Source organism: Theropithecus gelada, chromosome 18 (genome assembly GCF_003255815.1).
Source record: "Theropithecus gelada isolate Dixy chromosome 18, Tgel_1.0, whole genome shotgun sequence".
NCBI lineage: Eukaryota > Metazoa > Chordata > Mammalia > Primates > Cercopithecidae > Theropithecus > Theropithecus gelada.
In genome coordinates this window covers 51,411,814-51,426,104 of record NC_037686.1, presented here as the reverse complement: position 1 = coordinate 51,426,104, position 14,291 = coordinate 51,411,814, and the positions used below count along the sequence as shown (strand labels likewise).

The following is a 14,291-nucleotide window of genomic DNA, read 5'->3' as shown; positions in this document are numbered from 1 at the left end:
CTGGGCTGTATCTTGACTTTCTTTGCGCAACATAATATGTGACTCTGCCAGTTCAGGGTCTAAGCCTTAAGAAGCTCTGACAGTTTCCACTTTGGAGATCCAGCCATGACATAAAGAAAACAGCTACATGGAGAGACCACTCAGGGAGGGACAAGGAACCGAGGGAAAGAGGGAGAGGGAAAGGAAGAGAAAGAAGTTGGGGGGCGGGAAGAGGAGGGGATGACAGAGAGAGACAGACAAGGAGAGGGAGAGACAGAGTGAGAGGAAGAGAAAGAGAGAGAGAGAGGGAGGGAGATTTTTCAGTCTTCACAGTCTTTCAGCAACCCCCATTAAGGTGCCAGGTATGTAAGCGAAGTCATCTTGAATGTTGCAGTCCCAGCCTCATCTGACTGCAACTGCATGAGAGACCCCAAGAAAGACCAGCAGAACCACCTGCTAAACCCAGTCCAACCCCGAGAACCATGAGAGATAATAAAACTCATGCAGTTCTTAAGCTAGTAAATTTTGCAATGTTATTCAGCAATAAATAACTACATTACCAGTCACTCCTTCCCTGGTTTCCTACCTTCCAACAATACTGAACTACTTGTTCCTCACCCACACCATCTACTTCATGCCTCCATCCTCATCATGTCTTCACCCTTTTTTCCCTCTCCTTCATTTCTGAATGAACTCTCATCCCCTACATTTTCATTTTATCCCCTTGAGAGCTCCCAATTCATACTTGAAAATTGTCACCTTGGCTTTGCCTCTTAGGATAAAGCCTTCTCTAACTCTCCTAAACTAATCTGATCACCATCTTCTATAAACAATTTCTAGATTCTTTACATATTTCTACTAGGCATGTATCATGTACTATATTATTCATTTAATGTCTGTCTCCTATTAGTATCCCAAAGCCTTGAATTCACAAACCAAGGCTTGTTCTCTTGTTTCATTAAGCAGCAGTTCCCAACCTTTCTGCATCAGGGACCAGTTCTGTGGAAGACAATTTTTCCATGGACAGTGTCAGGGGAGGGGTGGTTTTGAGATGAAATTGTTCCATCTCAGATCATCAGGCATTAGATCCTCCTAAGGAGTGTGCAATAGAGTTCACACTCCTATGAGAATCAAATGCCGCTGCTGATCTGACAGGAGGCAGAGCTCAGATGGGAATGCTCGCTCACTTGCCTCCTGTTGTGTGTCTCAGTTCCTAACAGGCCACGGACTGGTTCTGGTCCACAGCCTGGGGGTGGGGGATGCCTGTCATAAAGCACAGATGAAACATTAGATAAATGTTTGGTGAATTTCCATGATAGAAGTTGACTTGATATTCCATTTATCTTGTTCTTTCAATTGGGACACGTTTGAGAAAGAATACCTGGCATAATGGAGCTAACAGAGGCTATGGAATGAGAGACAGCTGGGTTTCAATCCTGTCTCAACCACTAAATTGTATAATCCCGAGCAAGTTTTACTAAACACTTACAGTTTTAAATTTTCATCTACTAAAAATGAGGAAAAATACGTACATCTCAGGGTTAAATTATACATTTCACTAGGTGAAAACACTTAGTTTATTAACATTACTATTAAATGCATACTTGTGATTAAACCATCTTCAACAACTAACCCAGTTACATTTGGATCTTGTCATTTTGTGTACCTAAGACATATGTATGCTCCTCACTATGGAATATGATGGCTATGCCTTTGTTCAGAACACTATTTTAATAGGTATTTCTTAATCAGCAAAGTCTGTCTGGAGATCTAAAGAAAAGACCATGGAGCTGGAATACATGAAAACTTACCACTATGAATGAAACATAGCAGGGTTTTTTTTGTTTTGTTTTGTTTTTTTTGAGACAGTCTCGCTCTGTCGCCCAGGCCAGAGTGCAGTGGCTGGATCTCAGCTCACTGCAAGCTCCGCCTCCCGGGTTTACGCCATTCTCCTGCCTCAGCCTCCCGAGTAGCTGGGACTACAGGCGCCCGCCACCTCGCCCGGCTAGTTTTTTTGTATTTTTTTAGTAGAGACGGGGTTTCACCGTGTTAGCCAGGATGGTCTCGATCTCCTGACCTTGTGATCCGCCCATCTCGGCCTCCCAAAGTGCTGGGATTACAGGCTTGAGCCACCGCGCCCGGCCTGCAGGTTTTTTTTTTTTTGAGACAGTCTCACTCTGTCGCCCAGACTGGAGTGCAGTGGCATGATCTCCACTCACTGCAACCTCTGCCTCCCAGGTTCAAGCAATTCTCCTGCCTCAGCTTCCCAGGTAGCTGAAACTACGGGCATGTGCCACCACATCCGGCTAATTTTTTTTTCTATTTTTAGTAAAGTCGGGGTTTCACCATGTTGGTCAGGCTGGTCTGGAACTCCTGACCTCAGGTGGTCCCCCTGCCTCGGCCTCCCAAAATGCTGGGATTACAGGCGTGAGTCACTGCGACTGGCCTTCATAGCAGGTTTTCTTAAGGTGGTAATTCACAGTCCCTTATCCTTATCAACATCAAACACCTTCACCTTCACTGCCTCCTGATTCCATGATCATGGCTTGGACTTCGCGTCAACCTAAGCTGCTCCACCTCTGAAATCTAAAATAATCTATTTCCTCTTTGTAATCAAAACAACTTCCTATTCTTTTAACAGTTTTGCCATCTACTACTTATTGTACTTCTCTTCTAACTTGGTGAACTTTAAAAATCTCCTGATTCCTTCATTTTCTCCCAGTTTAGTAACTTTTTGAAGGTTTTTTTTTTTTTTTTTTTTTTTTTTTTTTTTGAGACAGAGTCTCACTCTGTCACCCAGGCTGGAGTGCAGTGGCGTGATTTCGGCTCACTGCAACCTCCGCCTCCTGGGTTCAAGTGATTCTCATGACTCAGCCTCCCGAGTAGCTGGGATTACAGGTATGTAACACCACGCCCAGATCACCTTCTCTATTTTAAAGCTGAGTTCTGCTACTGAAAAATCACACAACTGATCTGAACCATTATAAATTCTTAATTTTTAAAAGTCTTAGTTGGACTCTCAATACACATTCACTTGTAGATCAGACTTATCAGACCTTGCTTCCATATTCTTTAGCCTCTAAGCCTCTGCCACAGCGTAAGATCTATATTCAGCCTTACTTTATTCTTTTTCCCTCAATCTTTTTTTTTGAGACAGAGTTTCACTCTTGTTGCCCAGGCTGGAGTGCAATTGCGCGATCTCAGCTCACCACAACCTCTGCCTCCTAGGTTCAAGAGATTCTTCTGCCTCAGCCTCCCACATAGCTGGGATTACAGGCATGCGTCACCACGCCCAGCTAATTTTTGTATTTTTAATGGAGATAGGGTTTCTCCATGTTGGTTAGGCTGATCTCGATCTCCTGACCCTCAGGTGATCCTGCTGCCTTGGCCTCCCACAGTGCTGGGACTACAGGCGTGGGCCACCATGCCCGGCCTTTTCCTCAATCTTTTAAGCATATGACTATGCCTAATTACCTAGAAACAAAAAACAAACTAAAAATGTCCTCAACTTCCCAATAAATCTATCTATTCACCAATCTCTCCTTCTTTTTAATCTCAAAAGAAGTTTCAACATTCTGATTAAAGCCAATTTCTCTTGTTTTCACCTGGGCCCAAATCCCTATCATCTCTTCTAGGAACTTGCTCTATAAATTGTCCTGTCTTTGATGGATCACTCTAATCTACACAGTCAATCTACACAGTCTCAATAGATACTTCCTTTCCAAATGTAAATATCCTCACATTTTCCCCTCCTACCAAAACACTTTGAATATATGCCCTATCTAGTTAATTTCAAATCACCCTTTCTTTCCAACAAATTAGTATGTACTGTCTTCATTTGTACACTTCTGAATCTTTTCCCACTATTTTCTACATTGTATCCATGTTTAAATTCCCAGCATAACTCAGTAACTGACACATATTAGGCACTTTCAACATTCCACTCAAAGTCACCAATCACATCTTCAGTAGCTGATCTAATGGACACATTTTAGACATATTTTATCTGGCTTCTGCCAGAATCAAGATGTTACCTATTATTATCATCTTTAAATGTTAATCTGCTAAACTTTTCTCCCTTACATTTTCTTGTCCCAGGCATGCTTTAAATGCAACTGTTCATTTACATTTTATTCTAAATTATTTTCTCTTCCCATTGGAGAAGATAGAGGGGCAAACGCTAAAGCTACTGCAGCCCTTGTGATTTCTATCCCTCACCAAGAGACAGCACTAACCACTTCCTCCCCTATGCTAATTATGCAGCATGTACATGTTTCTTTTTGTATGCACGTCTGTTTGCATATTGTGAGAAACACACAAATCACTCCACAGAAGGTGACTTGACCCTAGAAACTGAATTTGTAATCATTTTTAAGCCTCCTCTTCTAAACCTTCTTTTACAGATACAAAAAATAAAACATCTGGTCCCAATGTTATTCAAATATTTCTTTAAAAAAGCAAATTAAAATGTCTTAAATTCCTTCTGGAGTTATACACAATAATTATACTTTGATCACGCATTTTAAAGCTCTACTCACCCAAAGGCTGGTCAGTTGTTTGTTCTTTATTATCTATACAAAGATAAAAAAGCAAAACATATAAGATGCTGTTGTCCATGGTATATTTCCAGTTAAAGATATAGGAAAAGTATAAAACATCAGCAGCATCATTTACAGAATATAGTTTCTAATCTTCAGATTTTTAATAAAAACACTCTTGAATGGAAAAAACTGATGGTGGTGTTCACAATAAGAAGTAGCAGTAATTACCATTTCCTGATGCCACAGCTGGCACCGTTCTACATGCTTTATATATAATAGATCTAATGAAACCTCACTCTACCCTATCTATATTAACCCCATTATATAGACAAGGAAATTAAGGCAGAGAGAGATTAAAGTCACTCATCCAAAGTGATTAAGCTAGTAAGCAGCAAATCTGGATACTCACTGAGGGAGTCTCCTTCTGGATTCTGTGCTTTCAATCTCTACTATACGGAAACTAAATCCCTCCCTGCACCTGGAGCACCATGTAGGGAAACATGTAGTTGATCAATTGTATGTCCACTACTGTCGAGAGATAACTTTGTACTATTGGTAAAATAAATGCCACTGAAGCCTATTAAAAGCTTTCCCTGTACAACATTCTTCTTTTAAACCTAAATTTTGGGTACTCCCTGAATTGTGGGAAGTAAGAAAAAACTCAAAGGGCCAGGAAAATTTTAGAATCTTAGTCATGGCTATTTACAAAAGTTTTTCTGAAATAGTTTTTCATAATGGTCATTAAAGAAAAGCAAGAATTAACAGACTAATTTAGGAAAGGGGATTCTATTCAGACCAAAAGAAACAATTACTAGGAAGGTTTTTGACAGTTCAAGACCTACTTGAAGCAGGTCTCACTGAGGCTTTGTGCGAATTTAAGGTTACTACAGCAAGGAGAATGATGCACACATAATGGGAACTTTCTGCTGTGTCTAATTTGCTTATATTCAGTCAGCACAGTCCAACGGCATTCACAATAATAGATGTTTGCTAATGCAATATGAATATGACACTAAGCAAACTAGTAATGATGCTAAAATAATAAGAAATAAGTAGAGAAGTAATAGGGCTTTCTACAAATATTAAATGACATAACCACCTTCTTAATCTACTCCTGAAAGGTTTTATTTTCAGATCTATTCACAGGTTCCATCATTGTCTTTCAGGAAGCCTACACTGTGTTGATATCCTGTGTCTTCATGTAGTTCTCACTGTTGATATGCCTTTTATCTCAGTTGAAGGCTTAACTTGTTAGAAATCTGTTCTAATTAAAATTAGCCTACAGAGTTCTGCATATTCTTGACAACTGTCACTCATTAAGAAATGGTCACTGACCAACCCACCTGTACGGTGCCAATGATCCCCACAAACACACTTCTTACTCCAAATATAGGCACCCACCCAACTAGTTCAAATACACTGTATGACTAAGGAACCAAGAAAAAGGTCCCAAGGGTCTGATCAGTTCAGAAATGTTACCCCTATCACTCTGTCAAACGCTGCTTCCTGCTTTCAGATTAAAGATCATGTACTTCCCCCATTAACTTCCTTGTTATGATATACGGAGTAACACACAATGATAAAAAATATATTGAGGTTTTAGGTTACCTCAAACACTTTTTTTCTACCCTTACAGTTTTATAACCTAAAATATTTTTTGTATCACTTGCATAAAATTGTACTTCATGTAGTTAATTTCAACCTTAAATTATATTATTAAACATATAGAAAAAAGTTACTAGTATTACTATAGCAAAAGAGTACCTATGGTATCTTTACTGCATTCAACAACTTAAAAATCTAAAACTAAAGTTTTATGTTTATATTACTCACCAGGATGACCAAGATTATTTAATTCATCTAAAACAAAATAAGAGAAAACAGACTAAGTAATCGAAATGCCAATTTAGCATAAATAGTAAGACTAATCAAAGTAGCTTTGAGCCAGTGAATTATGCTATAGTGTTTTATCAGTTTACAACTTTTCAAATTAAATGAAGAAGCCATGCAAATACCAAATAGCAAAGAATAGTGAATACTGCTGTGCTTATCATTTAGGACTTCTAAGCTATCACTGTTTTCATTAAGTGACAAAAACTAGGCTCTTTCATAATTTATTCATAGTTTTAGATATTCTGGCCAATTAAAACCAGTAATCTCAAATGATCTTTTTTTAAGTCAACTTTTAATTTTAGAACATTTTAAGGTTTACAGAACTACTGTGAAGGTAGTGCAGAGAGAGTTCCTATATACCCCATACCTAATTTCTCTATTATTAACATCTTACGTTAGCATAGTGTATTTGTCACGTCTTATGCTAGAATAGTATATTTGTCACAACTAATGAATCATTAATGGTCTTTTTTACTCAGGGACTCCCTTCAGGATCTCACATTACAACTGCTTGTGTCTCCTTAGGCTTATATCTTCTTGGTTGTGACACTTGCTCAGGTGTTCCTTGTTTGTGATGACAGTGCAGTTTTGAGGAGTAACTGTCAGGTATTTTGCAGAATGTCACTCAACTGAGATTTGATGTTTTTCTCATGGTTAGATTCATAGTTTCTCAAGGTGTAAGGTGTTTTTGGGGAGAAACGGTGGTTTCAGAAGTAACCTGTACCCCCATGGGACATCTGATCATGGCCAATGGATAGGTAAAATAAGCAATGACATTATAGTCATCTTTTTCTTTCAAGTTTTATGAAGATAAAAATTAACATTAACAATAAATTACAAATGTTATATACTATTCATACTTTTTTTATGTAGAAACTTTATTCTTATATGTTACATAAAATCAATTGAAGAAGGTCTGAGTCAGCACAAGGGTCTGAGTCAGCACAATTTCTTTTGCCTTCAGGATTAGGCTCAACTTATTCCCAGTTACTTAGTAGGCAGCACCATACTCTTTCACCCCTCTTCAATGAGGCTGTATCATACATTTGCAATACAGTTAGGTTCTTTTCTAATAGTCTCCATTCCATCTTGGGACTCCCCTCCTCTGACCTCCTAAATGATTAAAATTTGTATACATGTATTCATCATTAATCATATAGAATAGTTGCACTGCCCTAAAAAAATCCACCTATTCAACCTGCACCCCTCATCCTGATCAAGTATCTTCTTCTCATTTGAACATAATAATTGTACATATTTATGGGATACATATGATATTTTGACACATGCATATAATGTATAATGATCAAATCAGGGTATTTAGGATATCCATCATCTCAGACACTTATTTCTTTGTGTGGGGAATATTTCACTTCTAGCTATTTTGAAAGACATGGTAAAGAGTTGTTACCTATTGTCGCCCTACTCTGCTATCAAACACTAGAACTTATTCCCTCTAACTGCAGGTCTGTACCTATTAACCAACCTCTCTTCATCCACCCCCAAGCCTCTTCCCAGTCTTAATCTACTCTCTACCTTCATGAGATCGACTTTTTTAGCTCCCATATATAAGTAAGAACGTATGATATTTGTCTTTCTGTGCCTGGCTTATTTCACTCAACATAATGACTGTTCCAACCATGTGGCTGCAAATGACATAATTTCATTCCTTTTTTATGGCTGAATAGTCTGATCAAGTATCTTGAACAAAATACACAAAATGCAATAGAGGACACCATGCTCTATAGGTAAAATATATATACATATAATAAAGGACACTGTTCATATGCAATTCTCAACTTTGTGAACTTTCACTGAAAAAAAATTTGGATCTAATTTTTTCATCTGAGACTTCTGGAGAAACTTCATAACTGGATTTTCATCTTTATGTGTTCTAAATAGAGTTACGTGAAAATTATTATTTAATAGTGTGCTTGCTACTGCAAAAACTACAGAGAATATTGCAGGTACAGAAGCAGCACAGCAAGGTGATAATTCACATGCATCACCCTGGAGCCAAACAGCAGTGCTAGCTTATATTTATTCTTAGAGGTTTCCAACTTTAGGAAGTCTTAAAAACCATGCAATTAGGCAAAAAGGATTAAGACAGGAAGAGGAGTTCGATTAGGATTTCTTCACATGGCTTCCCTCAAACAGGGTTAACAGATCATCGAATTATAACTCCCTTACAAGACAGAATTCTTGTTCGCAACTATATATTAGGATGAAAACAGTAATTATAGTATTTCAAAGTGATGCTATAGAGACATGCAGGACAGGAAAATCAGAAAATGTAAAATTTAACATTATTTCCTTACTTTACCCAAGTAGAGCCTAAGCTTATGTAATAAAGAGGCAGAAATTGAAAAAAATACTTTGCCATCCACAAATCTCATTTTGCAAAACAATATGACATCACACTAAGGAAAGATGATCCAAGTTTTAATATTTACTCATTACAATTTAAGTACAATGCTTTGGCTAATTAAAAAAAATTAGAAGTTTATGTTGAAACAGATTTTCAGTTCCCTTTACATATTATGGTAAAGGTGACATGGTAGATTATCTAAAGTCTTGTAGCTTAAAAATCTTGATCAATTTTATATTAATACAGAATATTTAATATTTCATAAAACATATGTTAAACAAACTTCCTCTCCTGAAACTTTTATAAAAACTAAATTTCATTTGACAGCATCTAATCATGGCTAAAGGACAGACAAAATAATCTAAAACAAATATCCATGATCATATAGCCACTTATCTTTTTAATAAATTTTATGTAGATAAAACTTAACATTAAAAATTAATTGCAAATGTTCACTACTCAAAAGATACAATGCAGGAACTTTGTTCTTATATGTAATATTAATAGAAAGTCAACTGAAGATTAGTTATTGTAATAGTGTGTCAATTTAATCGTGTCTGTCCATTTATAAAACTTCAAAGATTAAAATACAATATTCTTCAATTAAAATCATTTCTTACAGCTAGTATTTTTTCCATCACTGCACTCAGTAAGCTAAGAGCACTCCACCAATCCCAAGAGTAACTAGCATGCAGGAGATTTGGTTTCAAACCAAAGACTTACACTACCTTCAGTGCACTCCACTGCCTCATCTGTTCTTCCTTGTTTCAGAAAAAACAAATTTGAATATATTGTAATTCATGATCTTAAGAAGGGCGGCCGTCAAGCAAATAGAGATAAATATCATAGAGATATGTTGGCAAACCAACACATGCATCAATACCTCCTACTATGAACAATATAACTTCAAATATATTAAGCTGAAATATAACAAATTCCCAAATTATGCAGTTAATAATGGGATTGTTGATTAATAACCTTTCTTTCCTTTATATGTGTATGTTTGTTTTTAAAAATGTTTTATTAAAAATCTTTTTATTATTTTTAATTCAACCTCCCAGCCTGAAGCAATCCTCCCACTTTAGCCTCCCAAACAGCTGGCACCAGGTGTATGCTACCATGCCTAGCTAATTTATTTATTTATTGGTATTAGGGATGGAGTTGCACTATGTTGCCCAGGCTGGTCTCAAACTCCCGGGCTCAATTGAACCACCAACCTTTGGCCTCCAAAAGTGATGGGATTTTACAGGTGTGAGCTACTGCACCTGGCCAAAAATCTTTTTCCACTGAATCAAACTTTTTGTAGCTAAAGCTTTAAAGAATACATATTTTATCATAAATGTTGAAAATAAACTATAACTAAAATAATCTAAATAAAATGGCCTTTTTTCCTGATTCTTTTTCCTTTCTGCGAACCTAGATTATGATTTTAGTGTGCATTTTTTCAAATTTCAATATAAATAATATAACTTCTAATACTTAACACATCATTAAATAGTATGGGGTAAAAAGTATAATTTCCTTTGCTTAAACGTTGCAGTTTATATAGCTTATATTATAGTCCACTTGTCAGAACACTGGAGAAATATTTCTTACCTATGATGATTTCTGCCTTCTTGCTATCTTGACTGTCTCGATCATTATATACATGACACCAGTAGGTTCCTTGGTGTTCCAAATCCACATAAGGCACCTATATCAATATTAGAACATGTAAATACTTCCTCTTCAATTTTAATGGCTTGGAGAAAAAGTCATTTTGTGTTTTAAAAATACCCTGCAAAACATAACATCTCAGAAGGCTTTAGACAATGTTACATTAGCTCCATTCATCAGGTTAAATACCAGCAAGTAAATGTTGTAATGATTCCAACAGTGCTGAGTTTCATGCAATACTATTTGACGTTTTACATATAAGCCTGAATTGAATTCTAGCACTTTAGCAAATATAAGAGTTAGTTAATATGAAATCATAAGGGACTTTAAATAAAAATATTGAAAACATTAAAACATCTGAAAGGATATGAGTTTTAATGTTTACTTTATATTTCAATTGTACCATTTGTTTTACATGTTAACTTCCCCAAATGCCCCCAAAATCAACTTCCTACCATGTATAGCTTTTTGGTCTCATGTGTTAACGGTAATTCATTTTTGAACCACTGGTAGTGAGGAATAGGGCTTCCAACAGCAACACACTGTAAAACCAATGTGCTGCCTGGCATCAGCTTTTGGGAAGTTGGTTCAACACAGATTTGCAACTTGGATTCAGAGACGCCATCAACACTTCCTTAAATTAAAAGAAAAAATAAAATCTCTAGGTTAAAAATAAAAATGAAATTTTCCTATAATTAAAAAAAAAAGATGCGTCAAATTCCCCCTTCATTTGTTACAATCTTTAATAACATTTCCCAAACTGTTTCAAAAAACTATAGCACTCATAGAAATGTTAAGAGATATTCTGTGGCCAAAAGAATGCTGTGGACAAATAACTTTACAAAATTCTGGGTTACATAAGGTTAACACATTTCTCAATTGCAGGACTTCTCAAAGTTTTCAAAGTGCTAGTACGCATTGTTAGTTAAGGAGAGGAATCTAGTTCAAGTGCCTTCCAAATGTGTTTGGCTGCAGAATCTTTTTGATGGAGGCAAACAACTTATTAACATCTTGAATGATATTGGCATTCAACATGGAAAGCTCTATGTTCCGTTCTTTGACATACTGAAATAAGTTGTTTTTTTTGTTTGTTTGTTTGTTTTTTTTTGAGACGGAGTCTCGCTCTGCCGCCCAGGCTGGAGTGCAGTGGCCAGATCTCGGCTCACTGCAAGCTCCGCCTCCCGGGTTTACGCCATTCTCCTGCCTCAGCCTCCCGAGTAGCGGGGACTACAGGCGCCCGCCACCTCGCCCGGCTAGTTTTTTGTATTTTTTAGTAGAGACAGGGTTTCACCGTGTCAGCCAGGATGGTCTCGATCTCCTGACCTCGTGATCCGCCCGTCTCGGCCTCCCAAAGTGCTGGGATTACAGGCTTGAGCCACCGCGCCCGGCCTGAAATAAGTTTTGTAACCCGCACTGAATAAATACAGATGAGTTATCACTAACATTTCTACCCCAGGCAGATATTAGAAATCATTTACTTAACACTCATTTAATACTCTTTAAGTTCCAAGAAGGCAAAGAGCTTGTCAATTTTATGCAACAAGTCTCCATTATGAAACTCAGTGTCTAACACATTACAGGTGATCAGTAATATTCATTGAATGAATACGATTCCATTTATAAATATATTATTACATGCACAGAAACAGTCTAGAAAGATATACGTTGCTCTCTTAATTCATCAGGATTATTTCTGGAGACTGCTCCACTCCCACATGGACACCTTACCTGGGCTTTGATATCCTGCTCTGGGTCATCCCAGTGCATCCCAGTTCCTCCCACCCCCTCCCACCCCACACAAATGTCTACCATGTTTGGCCCCACCTAATGCCTTTAGAACTGAGTTGACAAGGAAGGGTAAGCCAGCTGAATGTTTTACAAAATTTTAAAAGCAGTGTGTGAGCTGGCATTAGGGTAACCAGTGGTCTCAGTTTGCCTAGGACAGAAAGGTTTCCCAGAATGCAGCACTTAAAAGTGTGAAGACTAGGAAAGTCCTGGGCAAACCAGATGGCTGGTCACCCCTTTCAGGCATGACCAATTAGATCCTCAAGGAACCCCACCTGCAAAGAGATTCTGTCTTCCTCACCAACTCCCTCTCTTGGGCCCTTCTCAAGTGCTCTTGCAGAAGGCTAATGAGGAGAGGAGAGGAGAGGTAAAAGATCACCTGTGAAGTGCAGGTCCACAGGGCCTGTTTAAGGCTGAGGGAAACCCTTGGAGGTCCATGAGGCCCTCAGTGAGTGCAATGCCTTTGCTTTCCAAGGCTGGCTGGGGGTAGGGCAGCTAGGCAGGGGGTCTCAGACCCCCTGAGACATAGAAGAGACAAGGGTGGAGTTGGAGAACAAAAATGCTTCAGTGGTTCAATAAGCTGAGACTCTGGATGTAAAGTGAAGAGAGATCTCTTGCAGTTTGGCACTAGAGCTGTAAAACAGATTCTTGAAGTCTTCTCGATATGTCAATCTCAGTCCTGCCAAAGGGAAATCCTCATTCTACCCTCAATTCCATCAGTAGTAAATTGAATATATCTAAAGCCCAGACATAACAACTACAAATTGGATGGACTCATACCCCTATTCTAGTAGCCATTACAAGGGGTGTCCCTAGTTCCTGGGCATAAAAATATTAATTTCAATCTCTGTTATATGTTAATGTGTAATATGTTAATCTCATATGTTAATGCTCTTTTTCTTTTATATTCAATGCTCAGCATTGAATAATTATGAGACTTATGAAGAAGAAAGAAAATGTAACTCTGTCGGGGGGTGGGAAGCTAGGGGAGGGATAGCATTAGGAGAAATACCTAATGTAGATGGCAGGTTGATGGGTGCAGCAAACCACCATGGCATGTGTATACCTACGTAATAAACCTGCATGTTCTGTACATGTGTCCCAGAACTTAAAAGTATAATTTTAAAAATTTTCCTAATGTTGAAAGTCTCACATTTCTAAAATAAACCATGTTTACTTGTCAAAAAAAAAAAAAAAGGCTGGGCGCAGTGGCTCAAGCCTATAATCCCAGCACTTTGGGAGGCCGAGATGGGCGGATCATGAGGTCAGGAGATCGAGACTATCCTGGCTAACACGGTGAAACCCTGTCTCTACTAAAAAATACAAAAAAAACCTAGCTGGGCGAGGTGGCGGGCACCTGTAGTCCCAGCTACTCGGAAGGCTGAGGCAGAGAATGGCGTAAACTCGGGAGGCGGAGCTTGCAGTGAGCTGAGATCCGGCCACTGCACTCCAGCCTGGGTGACAGAGCGAGACTCCATCTCAAAAAAAAAAAAAGAAGAAAAAGAAAAGAAAAGCACAGCTGGCCTACATTCTGGAATTATCAGATTAACTCACATTAACTCAAAGACAAACATCTTAAAGGATCTGGTGAGAAAGGCAGTTAATCAACTTGCACAGAAAATGGTGGCCGACTTACAATTTCAGCAGTAAGAAATTGAAGAAAAAAAAGAGCCAAATGGAAATAACAGAAATTTAAAATATCAAGATTTTCACTCATCAGTGCATTTGATGGGCTTACCAGCAGACTAGTCACACCAAGGATCAGTAATCCTGAAAACAGGTTAAAAGAAATCCAACTGGAAATAAAGAGATAAAGTGAAGGAAAGAAAGAAAAAAAAGACAGGGCTTACAAGACCTGTGGGACAACATCAAATAGTCTAACATACATATAATTAGAGTCCCAGAAAGAAAGCAGAAGAAAAATATTTGGAGATTATGGCTAAAAATGATTCAAAATTGACGAAAGATAACAACTTACAGGTCCAAGAATCAGAGAACTCCAAGCAGGAAAAATTCAAGGGAGCAATTATAAAAGGAATAAATAAATTTCCATGATAAACAATGGAGGC

At 37.9% G+C, this 14,291-nt stretch overlaps 1 protein-coding gene across 2 annotated transcripts in view; it reads right to left on the bottom strand.

Moving 5' to 3' along the window:
- MALT1 (MALT1 paracaspase) overlaps window positions 1–14,291 on the bottom strand; it is an 80,702-nt gene that overhangs the window by 31,269 nt on the left and 35,142 nt on the right. The window contains exons 5-9 of one of the 2 annotated variants that reach the window (XM_025365563.1): window positions 10,893–11,071; window positions 10,378–10,474; window positions 9,510–9,542; window positions 6,354–6,380; window positions 4,518–4,550 (exon numbers count right to left, since the gene is read on the bottom strand). In XM_025365563.1, the coding sequence (XP_025221348.1) occupies window positions 4,518–4,550; window positions 6,354–6,380; window positions 9,510–9,542; window positions 10,378–10,474; window positions 10,893–11,071 (369 nt within the window). The remainder of the gene's footprint in view (window positions 1–4,517; window positions 4,551–6,353; window positions 6,381–9,509; window positions 9,543–10,377; window positions 10,475–10,892; window positions 11,072–14,291) is intronic. The other variant, XM_025365564.1, reaches the window with a different exon arrangement.